Consider the following 27,693-nt stretch of genomic DNA (forward strand, 5'->3'; position numbering starts at 1 on the left):
TACAATTCTTGTAACGTCAAACAAAAGAAAATATTAAAAAATATGAAAAAAAACAAAATCAAAGTTTGACGTTATAGGGGTAAATATTGAAAACTCTCCCTAGTGATTCTACCTTCTACAATTATTGTATCTTGCTAAAGACTGAAGTTCTTGTAAATTTAGTTTTATTGTCATTATTTTGAAAAAAAAAACTGCTTAAGGTATTTATAGACGGCAATACTGAGTATTAATATTTGTCAAAAACTCAAGTATCATAATACAATTTCATCGTCTAAATAAAATTTGTATTAGATTTTCAAAAAATACGAATGATTTTTTTGATTTACGGTCGGTATTCAAAATTTGTTTAAAACAATTCAAAAACTTTTTATTTTCATATGTATCGAGTATGTATTTTTAAATACAAATAAGGCAAACAAAAATGTCAAGAAAATATAAAATAAAAATAAAGTTTTCGGGAAAACTATTGAAAAATTACACTTTACTACACAAAAAAATGCATTGTTGGAGTCCATAGAGTTCAAAAATACTTCTGGTTTTTTCAATCACTTTTTTTAGTAGTTTTTTTTATTAGCAAATGCAGTGAATAACGATATTCTTAGGAAAAATCGATTGGAAAATGGCTGTATTACGTCATTTAAGTTTAAAAAAAGTATATTTTCCAACAAATCTTCATTTTATTTTCGCTCTAAGTTCATCGCGAGGGCGTAAAATATCTATTAAACACGGAAGTAAATACAAATTAATGAGTTATGTGAATTTGTGTGATAACATGTTTTTCGACTTTTTCGTACAAATACTTTAATGTTCTTGTTTTTTTTTAAAAAAAATGCAGGTGACAGAATTTTACTCTAGTTAGGATTTCTCTTTACTTTAAACTACCATAATTCGGTGATTTTCACTAAAACGAAGTCATAAGTCTACGGACTCAACAAATAATGGACACGAACAGAATTGCTACATTTATCAAACACATGTACATTCAATTTGTGCAGAATCAAAAATGCGGGATTTACTATAGGGGGCTTTACGTATCTTTCGAAAGAGATTTTTGTAATTTTTAATAACCTAAATGACATTCTGAAGGGTGCATATCTGTAATTTATTCTTACTTAGTTATTGAACATAGTGTAAACAACAACGTGTTTTTTTGCTTCGAAAATGTCGAATTTTGTACCAACAAAGCATCATATGCGGGAAGGCACACCAATTTCTGACAAAGCTTATGGTGAATGTGTTCCATCGGTTTCACCACGCGATTAACGGTTTATTCGGTTTAGAAGTGGTGACTTTGACATGGAAGACAAAGATCGCCCAGGCCAGCCAAACAAGTTGAAGACAAATAATTGGGTGCACTACAGCATGACGATTATTGTCAAACTACACATGCAGCAATTTCAAAACGTTTGCGAGCAGCAGGATTCATCCAAAAATAGGGAAATTGGGTACCATATAAATTGAAGCCGAGAGACCATGAAATACGATTTTACATGTCCGAATTGATGTTTGTACACTAGAAAAGAAAACCATTTTTGTACCGAATCATTACATGCGATGAAAAATGGATCCATTACGCTCTGTATTTTCTGTATTAGGTGCGACCAAAATGGTCCTATTTATTATGAGCTGCTGAAATGGTTAGACCATCACAGGGAAACTGTACCGAACAAAACAAATTCGCTTGAAGCGAGCATTTTCCGAAGCCATGAAACTGTAATATTCCATCATGATAACATTTGGCCACATGTTGCAAAAACTATTTAGAAAGATGTGGTTGGGAAGTTTTGCCTCATCCGCCTTATAGTCCAGATCTTTCACCGTCTGACTACTATTTGTTTCGATCGGAATTGAACGCTCTCTCTGGGATAAGTTTCACTTTGGAACAGAGTATCTGATATCTGATATTGGCTTGATTCATTCTTGGCCTCAAAATATTAGCAGTTCTTTTGTCTCGGAATTCATATGTTGCCATAAAAATGGGAAAAGGTCATAGCTAACAAAGGCTAGTACTTTGAATAAATTTATATTGTACAAATGTTTCAAAATAAAAGCTAAAAATGTTTAAGTCAAACACCCAATAAAAGAAACTACCATTTTTTTCATATATTGCAATAGTAGTATTATGTTAGTAATATTGCACTAATTAAAATATGTTAAAAACTACTGACGCAATGAAATCCTAATTAAAATTTTCCAATGATTATTTTATTTATTTATTTATAAACACAGACCAATGAATGCGTAATTTAAATGTCAAAAGCAAATATTTTATGTTCTTTTTCAAAATTATGATTTTATTTAAAGTGCTTGAAAATCCAAACCAAAAACTGTCATGTCTAATTTTTAAGACACACCAAAAAAAGGTCAAAAAAGTTTGAGTAAATGTTTCTTTTTATTTACATGTTAATTTTTACAGCTTTGGGCAGAAAACACAAACAACATAGGGAAATAAAGGTAAGATATTTAAGAACATATTGGGGCATATAAAAGAGGTTTTAATTTTTTGAAAGCAGCTATGCGATTAGAGAAAATTTGGAATAAATTTAAATTTAAATTCATTATTTTATTTATAAATAGTTTACTTTGTGTAAATTTTCCTAAAACCGTTACTTGGTTTTTGTTTTGTTTTCATTCTTTTCTTTTTGTGGTTTTGAAACGGTTGTCGAAAGTGATATTGAGGATGACATTTATAAAGATTACGTAATAGACGAAGCCCATGATCGCAAAATATATATAGATGTTATTAACCGCGTACGTAAGTGTTTCAAAATATTTAATAAATCTAATGATAAACACAAAATATTGCAAAATTCCGTTTTGTTGCAAGAAAACATGAAGTTCGTATTATGCATGATGTTAAACATCATTGGACATCATTGTCTAACATGTACACTAGGGATATAACTAATTTTGGCAAAATTTGTGGCATACCACCACGTGTTGGCCAATGTTGTATAAGTAATGAAAATCATTTTCTTAGGTCATTTGGAATCAAAAACATCACGCACCAACACCAATTTCTAAAATAAACCAAATTTTTTTTTTTTCTGAAAAATTATATAAATATTTTCATATTTTTTTTTGCAAGTGTGAGGGATACTTCCCTTCTATAAAAATTATCTTTTGAAGTATGCCCGCAGTTATTATTATTATAAAATATATTGTATTTCAAAATAATTAAAATATTTAATGAAAAACTTTATTGCGTTTGGTGCGTGATCTTTTTTAACAACAGCGAAAAAATAATACCGTGGTTTTTCATATTTTGTAATGCTCTATTCGACTACGCTATGCCAATTTGAATATTTGCAAAAAAATGTCAATAGTTATATCCCTAATGTACACTGTCTGACTTCAAATTAGCCACGTTCACTGAAAATGATATCAAACTTTGGACAGATTTCTGCAATTCCCTATGACCACTTGATTAAGCAAAGATTCGGCAACGTTTATAGAGCTTGATGTATAATACAATTTGTTATAAATAATTTAGAAAAAGTGAATAAAAAACCCAAATTAATGAACGACATAAAAAAGTTGTTAATGCGTTTATATTGTACTTGAATTCAGGATCATGTCCAACTAGCTCAAAGGGAATCTGATCAGAATATTTTTCTTTAACAATAAAATATTAAAAAACCTACAACAAAAATTCATTATTTACTTTTTAAAAAAAATATAATTATTCGAATAATTCGATTAATTTCAAACGTGTGATCGAATTATTCGAACAAGTTAAAATCTCTTATTCGAATTACAAGTTTTATTTGAACAAGAGAAAACTCGAATAATTTGAATACCCTAGTATAACCTCATTATTTATTTTGTTTTTATTTTCTGTATAACTAAACATTAATATAAATATTTTTTTCGGTAAAAAAGCAGCATTTAAATCTTTTTTAATTTAAATGAGCATAAATTTTGACTCGGTTTCGGTTTTGAAATAATTCTTTCCTCATAATACAACATAATTTGTCGTTAATTGAAAAATATATATGAGAAAAAAATAGGCCAAGGTAAGTAAAAAACATTTTTTTGTTTTTTTATAGATCTCTTCTTGTATATTCAAATACATATACAAATCTTTCAAATCGGATCGAGAATAATTTTTAATATATCCGAGTCACCACAATTTCTCGCACAACCACGATATCAGATTCTTTAATCATCCTCGGGTGAAGTTTATTGTTAATCTTTTCCATTTGCAAAGATTAATAATTTCTGCCTTTCTTTCCTTTCGAACAAGCCCAAAACATAGTCAAGTTTCTTAGAAGACTAAATAAAATTTTAGAATATTTAAAAAAATATATATAAAATCGATTTTGATTTTAGACACATGGTTTCTTCGGCAAACCTTCTTATAATTCGTCGTAGATAACGATTTTGACAACCGCTTGGTGAATTGTTTTTAATACATACAAATTGACCCACTCTAATATAGTTATATACCTTAACCATATTTGAAAATTTGGTTCTGTTTTTTAATATTCTTGTTTAATGATAAAAACTATTTATATTCTTACTTTAATTGGTCTTCGGAATTTATAATAATTATATATGGTCCAGTCGATTTTAGCTGATTATGATTCATTATGACTACAAATACTTAAAAAAGTATAATTTCCACCTTTGAAACTTAATTTTTGTTCGAAATTTCAAAAAGTATATATATATCTTTGGGTTTTTCCAATGTGCTTACATAAATTTGTTTGTCTCTAAGTAAATAATCTATTTACATTTGGTATTATGCATTATGCACACAAGTATGTATAAGTACATAAGTATTAAGTACCCTCATTATTTATGCCAATATTAGCTAAGTGTACATTATTTATGTATTCAAATATAATGAAACACGCAATTATCAATTTGCGGTCAATGCGAATATCGGACAAAACATATTGGACAACATTCGCGTTATTACTTTTTCCCAATTTCAAAGTAAAGATTTTAGAAACAACAAATGCACTCTAAATTATAATGACATCCTCAGTATTATTAAAAACTAAATTTAATTTAAGTCCTTCTTATGATATTATGTTAGTGTTTATAAACCGGATAACCGGTTAACCGAAAAACCGTTTTTTCTTCAAAATCTCGGTTTTTTGCGAACCGGTTAATTTAAAATGTTGATTTTCGGTTGACCGGTTTATCCGATTTATATCACTCGGTTAACAGGTTTTTAAAATTTAGGACTAAAATTAATAAATCTCCTGTTTTTGTGCATTTTTTATATTCATTGTGTACACATTATATCCAACATTTGGTGTGCTTTGAAACCTAAACATCTGATTTACAATATAAACCTCTTTACTTTTTTAGAATTACATACTTTGATTTGAAATAGTAGAGGATGATGAGTTTACTTAAAAACTTTTTGAAAATAAAATACACATAATGAAACTATTAAAAATTAAAATTCCGCATAATTCTAGAAGTTAAGCTTAATCTTACTAATGATTCATTATAAACTTAGGGATGGTTTTACCAATCGTTAAATTGAATTTGATGTACCCACCTTCTTTCAATAAATTTGACTTCATTAGTGTGTTTTGTACTTAAAATTTTATTTTATTAATCATTTCGTTAGCTTAGTGTTCCTTTTCAGAAATAAACGGTCTAAAATCCATGATTTGAAATTTTTGAAATCTGATAATGGCGTTTTATTAATTATTTGGTAAGATTTATAATGACAAATAATCACAGTTAAGAAAAAGTACGTTTGCATCTTATATGTCCTTTTTTGGAACTTAGAACATTTTCTGTTTCATATCAGAGAGTCGAGGGATAACAAATTTGTAAAATAATTTAATTAAAAAAATTTTGATTTATTGTGATATTTTAGTTGAAATTTAATTTATAAACTAATAATTAAAACAAGTATTATATATTTTGTAACATATTTCTACTCAATTTCATTTGACTGAGATAATAATTTTGACATTTTTACAAAACAAAATGGACTTAGCACATTTAAATATTTATAGTTATTTAATATTAACCATTCCAGACTACTTAAAACCAAAAATTTTAAGGCTATGTATAATTTATTGGACATTTTATGTTTTCTTCACATATATGTTTTTTCGAAGACGTTTAACCGAAAAACCGATTTTTTTAAAATGGCCAATTTTCGGTTAATCGACAAACCGGTTTATTAAAAAGTCGGTTTTTTATAAACACTATATTATGTATTAAAAAACTTAACTATCGCAAATCTTTTAAGCACAGAACTAATAAGATTTCACTGTACAACACAAAAAAAATTATAAGGTCCGACCAATAAATTTTGCTAGAGAAGGCAAAAATTTCATTTGGCGGGAGGTTAAAGTTTTCCAACTCTGGCACATTCTTATTGTAAATCGGCATAAGAAACCATGTGATCCTAACATTCTAGGTATAACATGAGTTCAGCAAATTTATGTAAAATGTTACGGAGAACATTTTTGTAGAATATGTTAAACCTCTAAATCTTCAAGGCATGGGTCTTTTTTGTCCTTCTTTTAAAAATGAGCAAAAAACACCATTAAAACAGGGATTTAGGGGTTAAAATGTTCCGCAAAATATTATCCGTAAAATTTTACTATAAGTCCCTGAAAATTCAACCAGAAAGTCAGAAATGAGACACAACAAAAGAGAGCTTATTAAGAATTTTATTTTAAAGTACCCCAAAAATTTAGCATAAAAAAAATTAATTCAAATTTAACTAAAAATCTCTAATATCTCTATTATTTTACCTTCGATAACAAATTTGGATAAGAAGTATTCATTAATTACATTTTTTAGCTCTAGGCAATTCCACTTCATTATCATACAATGGGCATAGTCATGGACGTTGGCTCGATACTATTTGTTTGAATCTCGATGTGCTAACTACCGATTTATCTTAATATTCTAGAAATGAATAGAAAGCAATTAAGGATGATAACCTTACCAATGGTCTTGAAGATTATAAGATTAGGAATTGTTGAGGATGATATGTGTAGATGCTGTGAGGAAGCTGTGGACGATAGCTATCACAATATGAGATTTAATATATTTTATCAAAACGGGGTCCCTTCGACTCTACTTGATTGTTCGCACATAGTGAAATACCACGTAAACCAAGAGGCAATTTTCAAGCTTTGTCATGTTTTTATGGTCTCCTGTAAAATGATCCAAATAGTTTTTACGCCCTTACACCGTTATCCATTAAAATTACCTATTCGCTCCCCTCAATATTCAAGATCAAAAGTAACTAAAATCTTATTTCACTAGTATTTTTTAACTCAATTGAAAAACAGTACCGAAAATCATTACAATCATTCCGTACGATACCGTAGATGGTATTAATAACTCAGTAAAATCTTTCATTACCAAGTAATGTGTTAAAATGCTAATATTCTTGCACTATATCATTGCAATATAGTAATGTCATTGGAGCCAAGTACAAATTTATTAAGTCATTCATCGTAAGAACTTACAGAAGCCTTTACCAGTAAAACAAGAATGTGCCCATGCAAATGATTATTTCGACTACTTCCAAGTAATGCATACGGTATATAGTAGCCATTGTCAAGTTTTTGTTGGGAATTTAATGTATCTTATAATCGACGTTAATCACTTTCAACACGCAAGTCTCCCTATGAAAACAACTTTAGTTTATTAAAAAAGTATTGAAAAGTTGTTTGCTTAAAGAAACACAATAAAAGTGTGGTTATGGATAACAAGGACACAAAGTTTTGCAAAATACACATTTTTAGCAACAAAAAAGAAAAAACTTTTAAAACTGCACAAGTTTGCATTTCTTTTTACATTTTTAAAACTTCTCAAGCAATTTATATGCAGCCGTACATCAAGAGACATTTAAAAGGAAAAATAATCTTAAAAGAGCTGGGGAATATAAACTTTATTGAAAACAAAGTCAAATATTATTACTTAAAGTTCATCCAGATACTTGTGGCTTTTGGAATCAACAACTAAGTAACAAGTCGTATGCAATTGTTCTCAGTGATAAATGATATTTATACAAATAAATGTATTAAAGTCACATTATATGTTTATTTTACTTTAATTAGTTTTATTTTTTAGAAATTTATACGAAATTTAAAACCTTAAGAATTATAAGACTTGAAATTAATTGGATCAGTAAGTTTAAATATCCATCGACTTCAGATTACTTTAAAAATTCAATTGTAGCTACTTAAAAAGTATTTAAGCAGTAGTATTTCCTACAGTGTGTATACGATTTATTTAGACTTAAGTTGATGTACTATTTATAAATAAATAATATCCACACTTGTCAGAAATATATTTTGTTGGAGACCACATTGGATAGACTTGATGTAACTTGAGTTTATGCAACTGCAATCAAAAATTACGAAATAGTAAAAGGTTCTCTAAGCGCAAGCCAGCATCACATGGAGTGTGGTCAATTACACAGCTATCACAACTAAGCCTTAAGGATCACCACTGGCTGCATTGAAATAACTTTTGAAAAAAAAATTTCAGGTTGATCATCGGAGGAATAGTCCAAACTTCGACATCACACAGTTGGGAGCTTCACCGAGACAAGTCAGAAAGGATTTATGTATGCACGAGAAGAGCATACAGAGGTGTGTGCACCATCCGTTTGATACCGGCTCATACGACGTCTATATGCGCCATAGTATCTAACAGATACCGAGAAGATTCTGCCGCGTAAAACATGAGCCGTTCTGCCACAACTCAGGTCAGGATGGATAACAGGTCCCGCATAGATCGTGCCATCCCCAACATATTTTAATTAGTTTTATGAGGAATTATAAAACTTATGAAATTTTTTAAATTAGTAAGTTTGAATTTCTTTCGACTTAAGCAAATTTAAGAATTAGTATAGCTATAGTTAGTGTCTTTATAACACACTGAACCGTATTGCGATCTAAAAAGCATAGAGAAAACATACATAGAGCGGAAACTAGAAAATACCCGTACACAAAAATACTCAAAAAAGTTACACATACGAGTGTTGTTTTTGTTTTCGCATAGATTTTTTACAAATACATTTAAATCGTGAGTTATTTAAATCGTGAGTTATTTAACAAATTTGTAAATGTCTAATTACATAGTGCAATTAGACATTTGTGCAATTTTGAATTTGAAGATGAAGTTTTTTTGATTTTTGTTCTTTATGATAAGTACTTTTATGATACTCTCCATCAGAGAGCAAATCAAAATTCCGAACCGTTTGCAAGATATAAGCCTAAGAAAATAATAATTTGTTTTTCAAAAATTACACCGAGGCACAGTGGAAAATTTAGGTAATTTTCGGATCAAAAATCTGTAACATTTGAATGGATGAGGAGTTTTGTTGAATAGGTGGGACTTTAAGCTTTAATATATATTTTTAATCATAAAAATCGAATTATTAAAAAAAAAAGTTATGAACGGTTAAAAATACATTTTTGATTTTTTTTGAGATTTTGTATAAAAGCAATACTACTATAGTACCTCTAACTCACATATTTTTAGACCGATTTGAAAATTATAAACAATTATGGAGAGACATCGAATTAATCTTTCATAAATGTCTGAATATTTTATGAAATTATGTATGTTTTTATGAAAATTTTAGCATTTTTTTGTTTATTTCGTAATTTTTCAAATTCTACAATAGTTAATTTAATTTTTTTTATGAACTTTTTTTTGCACAATGTTTTAAAGATAATGTTATATAGACAAAAATGAGACATTACTTGTTAAAATCGGTTTATATTTGCAAAAGTTATTAAACTTTTTCCAAAAAATTTACCTTGTAAATTAAAAATTGTACAAAAAATCTTTTTTTATACTTAGTTTTTTTGTTTTTCTTTATACATATGCGTTGAGGGAGAAAATACTATAAAAGGTGTTAATGAAAAGTTGAATAACTTTTACAATTTTCAGCCGATTAAGTTGAGTTGCTCAAAATTTTTGCATACCATTTGTTTAAAGGCAGCTAATTTTAATATATATTTTAGATAATAAGTTAAACTTTAATTCTATGTTAAAACTAGATCGGCGGCAAACGGCGCCAATAGTTAATCAAATTTGCGTAGGTAAGCCAAAATACATTATATATATTAAATTAATAAATTTCAAGACTGCTAACAATATATACAAAACTCTTTACAAATATAGAATCTGCACAAGATACACTTTCCAACAAGGTATAACATTTCTGAAAAAAATAATTATAGATATTAAAAATACGCCCTTGAATAAGGTATAATTTTAACTTCCCAAATCTTTAAAATGGAAAGTGGTGTATTCTGTCGCCATTTTCGAATACTTCTGTTGATATAATAACTATAATTTTAGCAAATAATCATTGCTAATTTCAATAATTTATGAGATGCATATAATCCACTGTGCGCCCAAAATCTTTGGGAGGCCTTAAAAAAATGGCATGACTTTGGGCAATACTGGGAGACACGGGTCTTTTTTATTTTTGGTATTTTATAACGTAGTGGTGTCCGTATATGGTTATATTTCCATGACTCAATAAATTACACACAGTGTTATGGTAAGTACTGCAGTTTAAAAAACAAAATTGTTTTATATATATATACAATACAATTTGGAGATTTAATTTACCGAGCATGGGCAAACTGTATAGGCTTTTAATGGCAATACTTATTTATGGTTCACAGCTGATTTAGATATTTCATGTCGATTCATTAAATACAGCTGATCGAACAAAAAGAGAAAGAAACACAGAAACCATTCACATGAGTTTTAAACAAAAACAAACAAAACGCAACAAAATAAAGAGAATATTATTTTATATACATATTTATATTGCTGCTCAACTAAGAGAACGAAACCACATTATGGCCAAACAACTGCTTAGTGAAGTTCAAAAGCACAACGCATATACTCGAACTAGTAAATACAAGTGCAACAATACTCGCTCGTACACAAATAAATAAATATTCAGACACAAAATATTTTACTCTTTTCTTTTTGTTCGTATCTCACAAATACACTTCAAAAGTATCTGCAATTTTAACACTTTTTTTTGTTGATTTGAACTTACAAATAATTAAAAATGATTTCATATCATAAAAAACTAACAAAGTCTGCTGTCTTTATTATATGTTTTTATATAAAAATATTGTTAAAAACTTACAAAAACCCAATTAGTGTGGTAATACATTTCACATTTACAATAAACGCTCTTAAATGGCGAATAATAGCATGTATCGTCAAATCGTTTTATTTATTTTATTTTTTGTTTTTGTTATTAAATATTTTTCACTTTGTTGTTAACAAATCGATCACTTTATTGAACACATTGAATTGAGCGTTTCGTTAATATTTTTGTATTTTTTTTTTTATCTATGAAATTATTATTAAAATTAACAACGCTAGGGTTTTTGACCGTCACGACTTTAACTCAGTTCAAGTTGTACTGCTCAACAATAATAATAGTTAAAAGAAGAACAACAAATAGAATAAAAGCGAATAATTCAATGGGACTATGTTTCGAACTGTATTTTGTATCTACATTTGTATCTCTTCAAATCGATTCCGCTACTCTCGGCGACGAAAAGTTTAAATAAATAAACAGTCGCTGTTTTCTTTTGTGCGGTACAGATAAAAAAACTGATTAATCAAACAAACAAACAAACCTCTCTGGGTTGAACACCGTACTAGGGTTCCCACATAATTTTATGTTATTATAGACCTATTTTTATGTTACTATGGAATAAAATGTTTAAGCAAGTTTTTTGTTATTATTAAAATTTATAAAAATAATAATTCGATCCAATGAATCTGAATTTTGGAATAATTAACTTTTTTCCAGTGTTTTTATATAAATTTATTACATTTCATTCTACACAATCTCTTAGTTATGATTTTTTAGCAGGGATTATGCGCCGGAAATTTTTCACGGGAATTATAAAACAATTCTAAGCCTTCATAATGTTACATGTTTTCATTACAAAATGTCTAGTAATTCATATTTTGTAACATATGTACCAGACATGATAGTTAAGGATTTACACCGATCACTATGATGTAGTCCCATGCTGCATGAATTGATCGTATTGCTAGTTATTTCGATCATACTGCTTTTGGTTACACGCAAACAATCAAGTAGAATTGATGTTTGACTCTAAATTTATTTCGGCACATATTCGGGGTCGAAGGCCCTGCATATATATTCTGGGTGCTTATAAAATTCGAAGGCGACCTAAAGCGCGATAAAGCCTAGAGCATCGGATCTTAAATGTGAGGCCACGAAGAACTCTGGAAAACATTAAACTTAAATATTGTATTCCAATTTTTTCCAATTTTAATTTGACAATAAATAATTCCCTTGGTTCTCAGCTATTATTTATAATTACATCTTTTATTTACATGAAATGTCAGCAAAACCTTACGACCAAATTATTTTGACAACAGTTCATGGTAAATTTTTATTTTCGACAAACACAAACTGTGAAACATGTGCTTATCTGCAGATACACCCAGAGTTTCTGTCGGCAATCGAACCCGCTACCATCAGACTGATAGTACATCACGCTATCGTGTATCGGGGCACCCACAACAAAGTCATTTTTTTATATATGAACTTGTGGCAGTCAAACTTTACATATAAACAAACTACAGTCTTGAATAATATTTCGCATGCAAGCCAACTTTTTTGTTTGTAAATATATTGCGTTTTATACAATACAAGGCTATTTTTACATAGAAGTCCATGGATTTCTAAAGGAAAGTTGTTTAAACAGCTGTATAATAATAGAAGTAGACATTTTTTACTTTAAAAAACTACAACCTTTACCAAAAGTTTACCTACACCAATTTTATATTTTGGACATACAGTGCACTCGCGATAATATGAACACCCCAAAATATGAACACTTTTTATTTCCATAGGCTACTCAAAAATATGAACTTAGTGAATTAAGCTGTTCATATTTTAAAGCTTTTTAAAATATGAACAGCTTTTTTTTGTTTTTTTTAACTTATTTTATCTATCTACACAGAGAGAAATCTAAATCAACAGGGTAGTGGCTAAATTCTAATTCAACTGTTTAATGATTTTTGGACTTCACTAGCTGTTGATGGGAATTAGATGACATTCGCAAATATGAACAATCTTGCAAAAGTGAACTGTCCTGGTTTTAATTAGTTCATATTATCGCGAGTGCACTGTATTAGTAAACACATTTGTAGTTTAACAGCACACGATCACGTATGAACGCTGATAATGAATTTAGATGTGCATTATCTAAAATTTCTCTTAGCATTATAGAGCTGTAAATGAAAAATAATATTATTTATGATGTTTATTTTTATCCTTCGATAAATTTTTTGACATGTTAATTTATAATTGAACTTTTTTTTGATTTTTTCTTTTTAAATATACATGAATACATTCATCCCTATCGCGAATCAATATTTCACATGTAATATGTTCTCTTTTCCCATTTTTCGTTCATCAAGTTTGTTCACGTGAAAAAATGTCCCCTGTTGTGAAACAAATAAACTATTGTGAATGACAAGTTCAAGGGAATATCACGATAATAATTTTTCCTTCGGGCAATGAAATAGGTCAGAGGGCCGCGAAGCAAATGCTTGTGAGAACCATTGGCTTAGAGGGAAAAAGCTAGGGGGATGACATTTTCTCTAAATATTTTATATTGATTAGAATTTTTTGGTATTAAAAATGGGAATCGGTCCAACCAAAAAATTAGAACTAAAAGAAATTTGGCGCAAATATTCATTGCTAATAGCTTATGTGTTCAAAAATTAACAACAAAATATAGGTATATAAAAAGTTTGTTTGGCCACTATAAATATTTTGTTCCCTACAATATTTTAATGCATGAATCTAGTAAGGTGAAATTTACCACTGATATTTTCAAATAATAATGTACAATATATAAAACTACACAAATCGGATGAACCAGATAAATGAGTTTATTCAAAATGCTCAAAACTCGCTGCCAGTATTGCTGGTAGGTACATATAAGTATAAGATAGAAGCCATGAAACATGATATCAGATAACTAATTTTTTATTAAAATTAGTTTAATTTTTTATTTAATTAATAACTCTTGGCAACACTGAGAGCAATGTAAAATTCATAGTTTAAAAATGTATGTTTCTTTTAAAATTTGCCACACTTTCGATAAGAAATAAAAATATCGTACATTAATACCAACCAAGATACACATTCGTCTACTATGTTTGATTCATACCTGAATATATTTAATTTGATGTAGTTGTACATGTTTAACTGTAATATTTTATTTATTAAAATTATATGCTCTCATGTGTCTCAACTGTCAAATGGTGTTAAATCTGATAGATTGCAATTTTTTGGCATGTCTATAGAAACTTGAATAAATATCAATTGAAGCTAAAGGAAAATTGTCTGGAAAATAACACACTACAAAATGTAAGTGTTTTTTTTTAGTAAATAATATGTTTAAGGCTGGCTATGATCATTTCGTAGTTGTATGAGCTGTTCGACACTTAAGGGAAACAACTTAACTGTTAATTTGGAAATAAACATATCATATCATTGACTTAAGCAACTTAAAGACAAAATATATTATTTTAAAATAATAAATATTCGTTGGCTCAATGGCAACTTAATGTCCTTCAATATGATTAAAGAAATATTAACATACAATTTAATTAATTGTCAAATAAAAAAATATTAATGAAAATTCAAAATTAACAGAAGTATAAAACAAGTATGAGTGATATATTTGGCTATTACGAATTTGGTTTCTTCAAAATAAACAAAAGTATAAAACAAGTATGAGTGATATATTTGGCTATAACGAATTTGGTTTCTTGGTCTACTCGTTTTAATAGTTTTTAAACGACAGACGGACATTTTGTTCAAATTCAGTTTGGGTTGGACCAATTTTGCACATTTCTGATCAAGAGAAAATATCTGGTGAAAATTACATCACCTTAGGTTCGATGTGTTACAAATGAAATGACAAAATCAATATACCCCCATCGTTGGTGGTGTGTATACTCAATAATAGATATATTCGCGTTTAATGTAATTCCGGATATGGGCCTTATATAAGAAATATGTGTAATAATGAGCGCATGGGAGTTATGACGTAATATTGTACCGCGCACCAATTATGGTCATAAAATCCAGTAATATGATTTTTTTATACATATAACAGATCTGTATAAAATTATGGTTTGAAATCGGTATTTATAAGACAATTTTTGTAGGTGAATGTGTTTATGAAAGTGGTGACTACACCGAGAAAACAGATTCGTGATGGCAACCGAATTTGTAGCCAATCGAATATTGTCAGTTACAAGTACTATCGGTAAAAATATATATAACTATTGTGAACTATTTAACAAATTATTTGAAAGTTTCTTTTTTTTAAACCTGTTGTCAAAAACCTAACTCTTGCAGCAACAAAATACATGTTAGTCAATGTATTTTGTTGTTGTATCAAACATATGATTTGTTGTATTATCGTATCTATGTATTATTCTCTATGGCTTAAGCAAAACTAAAAATATGTAAAACAATAAAATACAAAACAAACTATTAAAAACACATTGGAAATACTGAGATTTGTTTAGTTGCTTCGTCCGCATTTACATTCATGTACAAAAAGGTAGACAGTTGGCCACATTCGTACACTAATACAAGGAAACGGGAGAAGTTCTTCAATGCTTTTGATGGTTTTAAGATTTGTTCTCAAGGAGGGTAACACTGTGTGTAATTATGTGTGGAAATATAACCATATACGGACATCACTACGTGATAAAAGACCCGCGTCTCCCAGTTTTGCCTAAAGTCATGCATGATTTGGGGCCTCAGTGTTATTTTAGCAAAAAAGTGATAATATTCTCAGGCTCTCATATCTTGCAAACAGTTCGGAATTTTGATTTGGTCTCTGAGGCAAAGTTGTAGCCCTTGTCATAAAGAACATAAAGAAAATTGTGAATAAAATCAAAAAACTTAATCTTCAAGATTAAAATTACAAAAATTCAAAATAAATTTTTTAAAGCTGCCTAAAAGTTTGCTTTAGTTTATAATAATTTAATAGTTTATGGCCCAAAACACATTTACTAACATAACAATTATGACTTAATTTTTTGCCATTATTGGTTGTACATCCAAGAATTACTTAAGTGTAGTTACGTCTTCTTGTTCAGAAAAAAGCAAGTCAAACGGACATAAATAACATAAAAACTTAAATATATAGAAAAAGAAATTAAATTGTTTAAAAGTAAATAAGTATCCTTAATATAAGATTTTATTTTTATTATTTTTATTGATTTTATAAAGTTTTTTGCTTCTCCTGTAAACAAATTAAAAGTGTAGTTACGACCGTTTGTATTTAAGGTGACGATATATACAATGCATTGTAAATAGTGGGTCTACGGCCAATATTTCGATGTGTTACAACGGAATGACAAAGTCAATATATTTCCCATATTTTTATGAATACATTTTAATATAGGTAATCACTTACTTTTAGTTTTCCTCACATAAACATTTTTATTAAATCGTATGTTTGTTCGGATGCTAGTTTTTGAGAAGTTCTATTAACTTTATGCATTTTAGAAAAACTGTAGGAAATCGACCTGATGAAAGAAATATTATTTTGCGCCAGAAATTTAAAATTCTAACAATATTTTTAGATGTTCCAGGAACATTTCATATCATAACAAAATTGTAACAAACAGCAGAAAAGAAAGAACCGTAAGGTATTTTCCTTTATTACTCTTTGATAAAGCTCAACAATACAGCATATTTTGTATTAAATAAAGTTAAATACTAAAGAAATTTTAATCAAATTCGAGTAATTTTTGATATTTCAGCGCGATTAAAAAGCTGGAATATGCGCTCATTTTCTGATCGTATTTGATACTTTTGTCGGGAGAAAATGGTACCTATCCGTGACTCTTCTTGATGCGTCTTTTATAAGCCCCTCTTCTGATCAATTTCCACTCGTTTTTGAATCATTTTTGAGTAATTTTTAAGTCGAATTGCTGTTCATTTTGAGTAATTTTTGAGTCGATTTGCTGTTAATTTTGGAGTCATTTTCGAATCATATTTTAGTCATTTTTGAGTGTTTATAAATTAATTATAACAAATTTTATTTTCAATTGTTTGGCTAAATCAAACATTTAAAAACTCTTATTCCATCAATTTCAATTGAACAATTTAAATGGAAAGGGATCCATTGCTTTCCCAGACTGGAGGACGTCCTCCGAACAATTCCCTAAAATCGTTAACAAATGATAACGTCGAAACATCAGCAATTCTCAATGGCGCAATGAATATATTACCATCTGGCTCGCAATCAAGAGCAGAAATTGCAAATAAATTTAAAGAAGCTGTAAAAAATATTGATGTTGATAATAATTCTCAACTTGGAAAACAATTTTTCGATGCTGTATTTGCTGAACAGTCAACAACAACTCAATTGAATGATTTTAAAAAAACATTGGAATCTAGCAACAACAATGTTACAATTTTAGAGAACATACAAATTCAGAATGTACAATTGGAAGAAGAATTCTATATGGATCAAGAATCAAGTTCAATATCCTCAATAGAAGAAGACTTTAAAACTGTCAAAAATAAAAAACGAAAATTTCAAGGTGACGTAAAAATCGATTTGACAAAATGTCAATTTATAAATAAGGTAGTTGATAGTATTAATCGTACAAATAAGTATTCACTTTTAGGAGATTTGAATGTAGAAGCCGAAAGGCCAATTAATAACATGAATTCAGAACGTAATAATTCTAGAAATAATAATGATTCTCAAACACGTGTTAACAAGAATAATTCGTATTGTCCCCCTATATTTCTGGAGAATGTAAATGTAAAATCTCTTATTGACCAGTTAAATTCAAAAAATGTAGAATTTAAAATCAAAAATCAGTCTAAATACAAAAGTAAATTGTATTTTAAAGATTCGTCTGCTCATGCGGAAATGATGCAGTTATTAAAAGAAAAGGAAATTCCTTCATACACGTATACTCCTAAGGAATATAAACGACAGAGCGTAGTTTGTAGAGGCCTTTATTATAAATCTGATATTAACGATATTAAGTCGGAAATTGATAGAATTATTCCGGATACGGTTGATTCTATTTCGAAATTCTCGACTGAATATTCTAGGAAAAACGGTACCGACACAGGATTGTTTTTGGTGATCCTTAAGCCCAATCATAAAGCTAATGAGTTGCTCGGTTTGAAGTATATTCTGAATCAAGTAGTGTCATGGGAACGGCCAAAGTCTAGTAAAAAACAAGTAAGAAAGTATGGTCGGTCAAGCCCGACCATATAATACCCTACACCAAGTAAATGAGTAAAAATATTTTTCTTTTAAAATATCAATAATTTATATTTTTGAGTTATTTTTGGAAGTGGGCCTTATATGGGAGCTATGACCAATTATGGACCGATCGTAACAAAATTTGGTGACATGAATTTTGTATATAAAAAACTTATTTGGAGCGAAATTTGTGTAGATACATAGATAAATTAAACATTTATGACCGATAAAGTCCAATTTCGAGGGGACATTTGGATGGGGGCTAGGTGAAATAATGGACCGATTTCAGCCAGTTTCAATAGGCTTGGTCCTTGGGCCGAAAAAGTAATATGTACCAAATTTGATCGAAATATCTTCAAAATTGCGACCTGTACTCTGCGCACAAGGTTTACATGGACAGCCAGCCAGCCAGCCAGCCAACCAGACGGACGGACGGACGGACGGACGGACGGACATCGTTTAATCGACTCAGAAAGTGATTCTAAGTCGATCGGTATACTTTAAGGTGGGTGTTAGACTAATATTTTTGGGCGTTACAAACATCTGCACAAACGCATAATACCCTCCCCACTATGGTGGTGTAGGGTATAAATACCCCAATGTTGGAGATGTCAACGTTGGGGTCATTATTCAAGAAATTGTAGCCGTCCATTTTCTTGTGTAAAATGCCACAATAAGCACAACCCTGGTGAATGCACTATTACTACTGAAAGTAATGTAACACCATTTTGTGTTAACTGTAATGAGAATGGTCATACTTCAAGTTATAGGGGCTGCCCCGCTTACAAGAAATACGTTTCATTTAAGGAAAAGTCATATCAGGAAGCAAAAAATAGGAAAATGTCCGCAGCTGACAATGTTGCCAGAGCATTAAATCCCTCCAATTCCGTTTTAGCTGATAGACCATTTGCCAGTTTGTTCAATGTTTTGAATGAAGTACCGACACAAAGCAAACCGGAAAAACCTTTATTAATTCAAGAATTTATAAAGCTAGCGAAAATGTTATGTGCTCCTGATCCTCTAACTTTAGAGGAAAAAGTTAATAATTTTATGCAAAATTATAAGACAATGTCAAGAGATCAGGCAAGGAAAGAGTGCTTGAGTTTAATTAAAGATATTCAAGATGTATATGGTCCGTAATTCTCTAAATTTAGTTACATTTAATGTTGGTTCTCTTATCCATATAGGAAGGAAAATTGAGCTGAATAGGCTACTGAATCAATTTAATATTGAGATTGCTTTTTTACAAGAAATGCATTTGTCTTCGGACACAAATGTATATTTTGATAATTATACTATTCTGAGGGATGACAGCTCATTAGGTGTTAGTATAGCTCTAAGAAAATCTATATCATTTTCAAGGATCAGTATTCCAAATCTTCGGTTTCCAAATTTGTTTGTGGAAGTAAATGTTTCTATAAATGGTAGTATTAAGAAAATTCTCTGTGGTTCAATTTATTTTCAATGTAACTGTAATCGTCAAATTATTTGTAGTGGTCTTTCTTCAATTTTGAATGTTTCAAACTCTTATGATGGGTTGATACTTGGAGGTGATTTGAATGCAAAACACATTTCTTGGGGTGATGTCAACAACAATTTCAATGGTGAAGTGCTAACGACATGGCTTCAAGACGAATCTATTTCGGTTACTAGAATTTGTGATGCATACCCAACATATCCCGGCGGATCCTCTCATTTAGACCACTTTATAGTAAGCACAAATTTTATTGATAATTCTCAACAAAATTATAAGACATCTACACTTCCAACTTTTTCGGATCATATTCCTTTGGGACTTCAAATATGCATTTCAGATTTTAACTTTATTTTTGAAACTCCCAAATGTTTTGTGTCTTTTAAAGAAACAAACTGGAATGCATTCAAAATGGATTTAAGTAGAAGCCTATTAAATCACTTCCCCCCAAACAATAGAAATTTAACTAATGATGAAATAGATTATTTTATAGAGGAATTTAATACTTCTGTGAGTTTTATAACGAAGATAAATTCTAAAAAGATTGAAAACAGAAATCGAAAATATATTGTTTCGGAGAAAGTAAAAAAGTTTTTAAAAATTAAATATAACTGGCAAAAAGATTTAAAGAGGATATTCACTAGAACATTAAACAGGAGACATCCTGAATATTTGCTTATTTCGAAACAAATTGATTTACTTAAAATTATTATAAAGGAACAGATTGAAAAGGAGCAAGCAACCCTTTTCAATGAGAGATTAAAGGAAATAAAACCTGGTCCATGGGCTTATAAGCAAATTTTTAGGATGATAGGAAATAAAAATCGTTCTCACGTTAAGGAAGTTTCAGTAAATGGGGTCAAAATTACACAGCTAAATCAAAAATTAGACGCTTTAAAGGAACATTTTGCAACTGTTTATCAAGGTTCTCCTCCAAATAGAAATATTTCGGAAATAAATGAAACAATCACCGACACTATTTCTCAAGTTTCAAATTTTATAACATTCAATGATGACATAACATCATTGAATAATCTTGGCAACCCAAAATTTACGGATTTAAATTCTCTTTTAGACATTTCTAAATTAATAAATAATAAAAAATCGTGTGGTTTGGATGATATATCAAATTATATAATTAGGAAATTTCCAGCAAAGGCTTTTGAATATCTTACCATATTGTTTAATAATTGTTTAAATAATTGCTATTTTCCCCGTGTGTGGAAAATTGCTAAAATCGTTCCTATTCCAAAACAGAAGGGCAATAGCGATGTTAACAACTTGAGACCAATTTCATTACTTTCTAATGTAGGGAAGTTATTTGAAAGAATTATTCGGGAGAAAATGGATATAGCCTTAAATGATGCGTATATTCCTGAGAATCAATTTGGGTTTAAGAAAGGTAATTCTACGGTGCATGCTCTTCTGAAGTTTCACTCTGGAGTAATACAGAATTTGAGAAGAGGTAAATGTACTGTTGCAGTATCGCTTGACATCGAAAAAGCTTTTGATAAGGCCTACCAAGATGGCATATTATTCAAAATGATAAGGATAGGTTTTGATTCATCAATTATAAAACTTTTTCGGAGCTTTTTCGATGACAGGAGATTTTGCATACAGATTGATAGTGTGTTATCATCTCAGGGTGGTGTTTATTGTGGTGTTCCGCAGGGATCTGTATTGGCACCTCATTTATACAATATTTTCATATATGATTTTCCACATGAATATAATGATTCCAAAGGAATACTTTATGCCGACGATTCATTGCTTTATGCTCATGATGAGTCACCTCAAATTGCACTCCAACGTGTTTCATTGCACCTTAAGAATGTTGATGAATTTTATTCTCATTGGGGAATAAAAATTAATGCCTCGAAAAGCAATGCAATCTGTTTAAGAAATGTTTCCGGGAAATGTAAATATACTGTTGTTCCGGAGAGCAAGAATTTGAAATTAATGTTAAATGGTTCTGAAATCACATTTAAGGACAGCATAAAATACCTTGGAGTTAACTTTAATAAACTTTTAAAGTTTAATAAACATGTTGTTTTTAACATGGAGAAGGCAAATCGTGTTAAGGGTGCATTTTCAAAACTATTTAATAGCAAATTCTTGCCAATTAATACTAAATTACTTTTATATAAAGTAAGTATAAGACCAATTCTTCTGTATGCATTTCCAATATGGTTCAGCATTTCAAAAACAATGATGAGGAAGATGGAAATTTTTGAACGGCATATTGTACGAAAGTGCATAGAGAAGAATTTCAAAGCTTATAATAAAAGGTTTTCAAATAAATTCATTTATGAGGAGGCAAAAATACCTCCACTTTCTTTTTATGCTCTCGGTTTGATGAAACGCTTTGTTGACAGATTGTCATATTTTGAAGGCAATGTAATGAAAGATATTCTGTCAAACGAGCAAGGATTTAGTTGGTCAAACACTAATTACCTCTCCACTGTTGGAATTTTACATGAAACGCTTTGTTGACAGATTGTCATATTTTGAAGGCAATGTAATGAAAGATATTCTGTCAAACGAGCAAGGATTTAGTTGGTCAAACACTAATTACCTCTCCACTGTTGGAATTTTACATGAACCACTGAATCATTTTCCTGGTATAAACTTCTACTCAAGTACAACTCCCGGAATACATAGGGGGTGAACATTATTTTTAATTATTTTTTTGTTTTGTTTTGTTTAATTTTATTATTTATTACATTTTTTGTTTTAGATTTAATTAGATTTAAGATTTAGTTTTTAAGTTTTTTAGTTTTAAGTTCAATAAATGTAGATATAACTCTACTCGTATTGCTAAATGTCGGGAGCAAACATTGTTTCACACAATATTAATTTAACGAATGTATCGATATGTTGATGGATATAAATGACTGTTGTACGGTGCTATATTACGATATATACATAAATACATATAAATACTTTTTAGACACAATTAACTATCTATAATTTAGAGCTATAAAAGCAAGCCAATAATACATAGTTCAAATATTAAAATATGAAATAAAAGCTCGTTTACATCACATACTCAAAAATACATACATATGTATGTGCATTTATGTTATAATCAGGGCAAGTTTAAATATGTACAAACAAATTTAAAATAAACAAGCAAACGTGTTCAAAAATACGGGAAAATATGCAGAAAAAAGCACGGATATGCATTTAAAAATTAAAAACAAATGTTTAAATTAATTTAATTGTAGTTTAATAAAAATGTTTACAAAGAACAATGTAGTGTTTATCCACTTTCCTAAATGAAATTATGTTATTTGTTACAAAAAATTAAATTTTGTAAATAAACTTTTTACTTTCATTCAATTTATCGGGTTTCTGGTTTAATCGGTTAATCGAGCAAATAATTAATTGAGGTTTAGATTTATTCGGTTAATAATCGGTTAATTTAAAATTATTCGATTAACCGAATAATTTCTATTTTCATTTTAAAATGAAAATACAACAACGAATTTTGTGTACAAAAACATAAAAAACAGCAAATAAGGTATTTGAGATCATTTCTGTAAACATATCGCCTATTTGCTGCAACAACGTCATAACTCAAAATCAGTGTTTTATGAACTGAGTAATACAAAATATGCGCTGATCTATAATCTTTCATATAGTTTTCAAAAAAGTCAATTATTTTTTGTGTGAGAGTGTTTTTTTTTTTTTTTGTTGTAAACATCAAAATTAAAATTCATGTTTTCTCGTATATTTCATATGATATGTGAGTTTTTTTAGGGTTTTAGTGAGATCTTCTGAAATAATATTTTATAAATAGAATATAATTTAAACGATTTTTTTCTTCATAAAACTTTTCTTGGAAAAAACTCTCTCGCTGATTGTATATGTTGGAGACATCAAAAGCATGATAAAAAATATTCCTTTTTGGATTGTTTTAGATTTTGATTAATTTAATAGATTCGTTTAGTTATGATAAAATACTCAATTCAAAAAAGTTTAGTCTATTAGAGATGAGCGATCCCGTGATTTTTGAAGAACGTCGTTCTCAGTGAACGTGATTTATAAATCACTGTTCTTTTAAACAGTGACCGTGATCACGTTTTGTCTATTTTAAACAAAATAACAATTATGTTAAGAAGAATATATTATGTATTATTTGCATTCTTAAATCTGCTCGTATGTTAACCAAAAACTAATATTTGCTGATTTAAAAACTTTTTTTTAAATAGGAAAATAACAAAATTAAGCAAATGTAACAAAATTTTAAGAGAATTAACTGATATGGTACTTAACATTTTATTTTATACACTGTGTTGGAGATAAATAAAATTATGCGCCTAAAAATAGGCTGTTGTTACCAGTGAATGTTGAAAAATATTAAATGTCGTTAACAGTTTGTTGAAATACTTAAAAGAACGACATTAAAAGTACCTGTTACTTTCTTGCTTTCTTACCAGTGAGTTTTTAAAAACGTTACTAATGAATGTTGAAAGATACAAAAGAACGACATTTAACAGTATGTTGAAAAATGTGAAAGAACGATATTAAAAGTACCTGTTACTACAGTTGTTCCAGTGATTTTTCTAAAACGTTGCCTGCGAATGTTGATGAAAATAAAAGAACAACATTTAACAGTATGTTGAACGACTTAATTGTACCTGTTACTTGCAATATTCAGTAACTGTTGTTACCAGTGATTTTTCAATCACAGTGATTAAATCACAGGTATGGAAATATCGCTCATCTCTACTAGTCATGTTTATTGGATGTTCAAAAAATATCTAATTTTAATTTGTATTTGAATTGAAACGGAAAAACAAATACAAAAAAAAATTTTAAGTGCAAAAAAAGGAATTTCGGTTAATCGGTTAATCGACACAAATTAATCGGTTTATTTGTTATTTGAAAATTGGCAATTTCAAATTATTCGAACAGTTAACCGTCCAAAATTAATCGGTTAACCGATTAACGGTTAATCGATTGAATACCCTAATACCTAGATCGCCTTTAAATTTCATAAAGACCCAAAATATATATACATATATAAAAAGTGCCTTGGTTATAACAAATAATACATAATTTCATAATAATAAAACTAATAATAGAAATTAATTTATCTACAATAATAAAACAAAACCATTACAACTAATTGAAAGCATACCTTTAGGCAAAACTGCATTAATGATAGATATTCTTAAGGTACGGTCACACTTCAAAAGTAAGAAGTTCTGCAGTTTAATAAAATTATATGTTTTACCACTGATAGAAAAATACGGAGGAAAAGTTATTTATAAAATTGTGTTTGAAAAGCTCCCAAAAAATTTAAAAAAACTGAGTGATTTTCGTACAAAATTTTAAAAATTATTTTTCGTTCGTATTTTATTATATTTATTATTACTTTTATTAGATTTCCATATTGGGATATAATATGTTTTATAATTTTTTGTTTATCCTTTGAAATTTTAAAGGTTCATTCGATGAAGAAAAACTGAGTACCCAGTGTTACTAAGTATGCTCGTACCATAGAATAAAATAGAAGCGTTACTGAAAGACAGGTTGTTGTTTTGAAGTGGTCCTTCCGTCATAAAATTAGGTCGCGTGATTTCTTTATATATGACACTTTTTTTGTTAAATTTTTGCTTGATAAAATGATTTTCGGAAATGGGCCTTGTAAATGTGATTTATTTTTATATAAAACTTATATAAAAATGAAAATCAATATAAATCAGACATTAGAAAGTGATTTTGAGTCGATTAGTATACTGCAAATGATAGTGAAGGATATAAAAATTAATAATATAATCCAGCACAGTTATTTCAATATTATTCAAAAATATAACAGTCCATTTTCTTTAAAGTTATCATACTTCTTCCAAAATGTGTATTGATTTTTCCATGTGTATGAAAAGAATTTTAAAATTTAAACTGTCGTAGAGAAATACAGTGATGGACTTAAGTATAGGCACAACATCAATTTTGTATTTAAAGATTGCATTAAAAGCAGAAATAATATTTTTTGTATTGAAACTACTATTAATCTAATCTAAATAATAATCAAGCAACAATTTTACATCCGACACATGCTCTTATGATCCGTTATTATTTTTTAGTCATTTACATAAGTAAGAAGTTTCAAAAAGTTTGGAAAATACTAAATTTGTTTGTTATCTTTTTAAAATTATCCCTAACTTCTGAATCTCAGCGCAGAGTAACTTTACATTTGCACAACCAATTCAAATCGTTTGATGAGATCGGGGAATTAATGAATCGCAGTCGTTTTACCATACAGACTATTGTAGATAGGTCCAAAGGTAAACAAACATTGAAAAGGTAGTCGCCCTCGAAAATTAACTCAGAATGTACGTGCTCAAATCGTACGAAAAGTAAGACTTGATCTAAAATTAATATTTTCCCAGATTGGCGCAAAGATTCAACAAGATGTTCGGAGAACGTTGCATGAAGCTGATTATAACTCACGTGTGGCTAGAAGCAAACCGTTAATATTTACTAGTAATCAAAAAAATGGAGTAGAATATGCAAAACAGTTTGAAAATAGGCAATGCGATTTTTGGGATCAGGTACTGTTCACAGACGAAAGTAAATTTATTATTTTCTGAACTGATGGACACACTAGGATCTGACGAAAGCGTAACACTGTATATGAAATGTTTTACAAACAGTAAAGTATGGTGGATGAATTATTTTGGTATGGGACTGAATGTCTTCTGCAGGTGTGGGAGAGGTCGTATTCATTGATCAGATAATGGTTTACTTTAACATTTGAAGGAGAATGTCATAAAAAGCGCAGAGAAGCTAAACTTACCTAAATCATTTACCATCCAGCAAGACAACGGCTCATGTCTTGCCACACCCCCTGTAGTCCCCAGACCTAAACCATTTGTGGGAGGAGTTGGAGCGAAGAATCAAAAAACGCCCAATTTCAAATAAGACTGAGCTTAAAGCTGTTTTCATGGAAGAATGAAAGACTGCCAACTAAATATTAAATTAATGTTAATAGACGTTTTTATTATTGTACAAATAGTTGTGCCTATACTTTTTTCCAGTAAAATAATGAATTTTTTAATGTTTTTTTTTATTAATTTTTTTTGCAAAGAAGATGCATTTAATTTTCATGCATACTATTTTATTGTACAACCTATACTCCTATAATTTAATCATAAAATAAATTTTTCGGGTTTTCTAATACAAATAAAATACCAGTTTCTTTTAAAATGCGGCTTGTGCCTATACTTAAGTCCGTCACTGTATACATGGAGTGAAAATTTGGAAAAAAAAAACTCAACATAAACATTACTCAAAATAATCACAATACGAGTGTTGTTTTTGTTTTCACATTGTTTTTACTAATACATTCTTACCACTTAGGTTTTTGACAACTGGGTTAGGTTTTTGATAGGATAGTTTCAGATCTACATATCGCACTGGTTCCTCTATAGAGCGTCAACTCAAAATTTTTCAATTTTCACTTTTTGCAAGAAATCGATGTGCAGTGGTCATAATTACCCACTGTAAAAATCATTTTCTCTACTCTTTCGCCAAAAAATACAGTTGTATCCGTACAGTTGTTTCATTGTTATGTATTGAAAATAAAATAGTTTTTTGCTTCTACTGAACATTTTAAAATTTTGAATTGACGCTCTTTAGAGGAACCAGTGCGATATGTGTATTTATCTATGCACTGTACGTGTAAAACTTCATTTACTTATGAGAATTTACATCCAAAAAATAAGAATTTATTTTTGTTATGAATACCAAAGCAGCAAGCGTTTATAATAGATTTTTAGTATAATGTATAATTGCTTTCATTGCAAGTTTATTGTTTTTTCTGAATGCAACATATTTCTTTAAGCCGAGTTGTTTGTTTTAAAAATTATTAAATTCTCCAGTATGGAAACATTTTTGTTATTTATA

The 27,693-nt window shown here is 29.1% G+C and overlaps 1 protein-coding gene across 2 annotated transcripts in view; it reads right to left on the bottom strand.

The window, feature by feature from the left end:
- Trpm (transient receptor potential cation channel, subfamily M) overlaps positions 1–27,693 on the bottom strand; it is a 320,313-nt gene that overhangs the window by 146,589 nt on the left and 146,031 nt on the right. Inside the window, exon 1 of one of the 2 annotated variants that reach the window (XM_065510707.1) lies at positions 11,129–11,280. The exons of the other annotated variant lie outside the window; for it this stretch is intronic. Within the exon in view, the coding sequence (XP_065366779.1) occupies positions 11,129–11,155 (27 nt within the window). The 5' untranslated portion in view covers positions 11,156–11,280. Of the gene's footprint in view, positions 1–11,128; positions 11,281–27,693 lie in introns of those variants that run through there. 2 annotated transcript variants of the gene reach the window in all.

The sequence above is a fragment of the Calliphora vicina genome, chromosome 5, assembly GCF_958450345.1.
Source record: "Calliphora vicina chromosome 5, idCalVici1.1, whole genome shotgun sequence".
Classification (NCBI taxonomy): Eukaryota; Metazoa; Arthropoda; class Insecta; order Diptera; family Calliphoridae; genus Calliphora; species Calliphora vicina.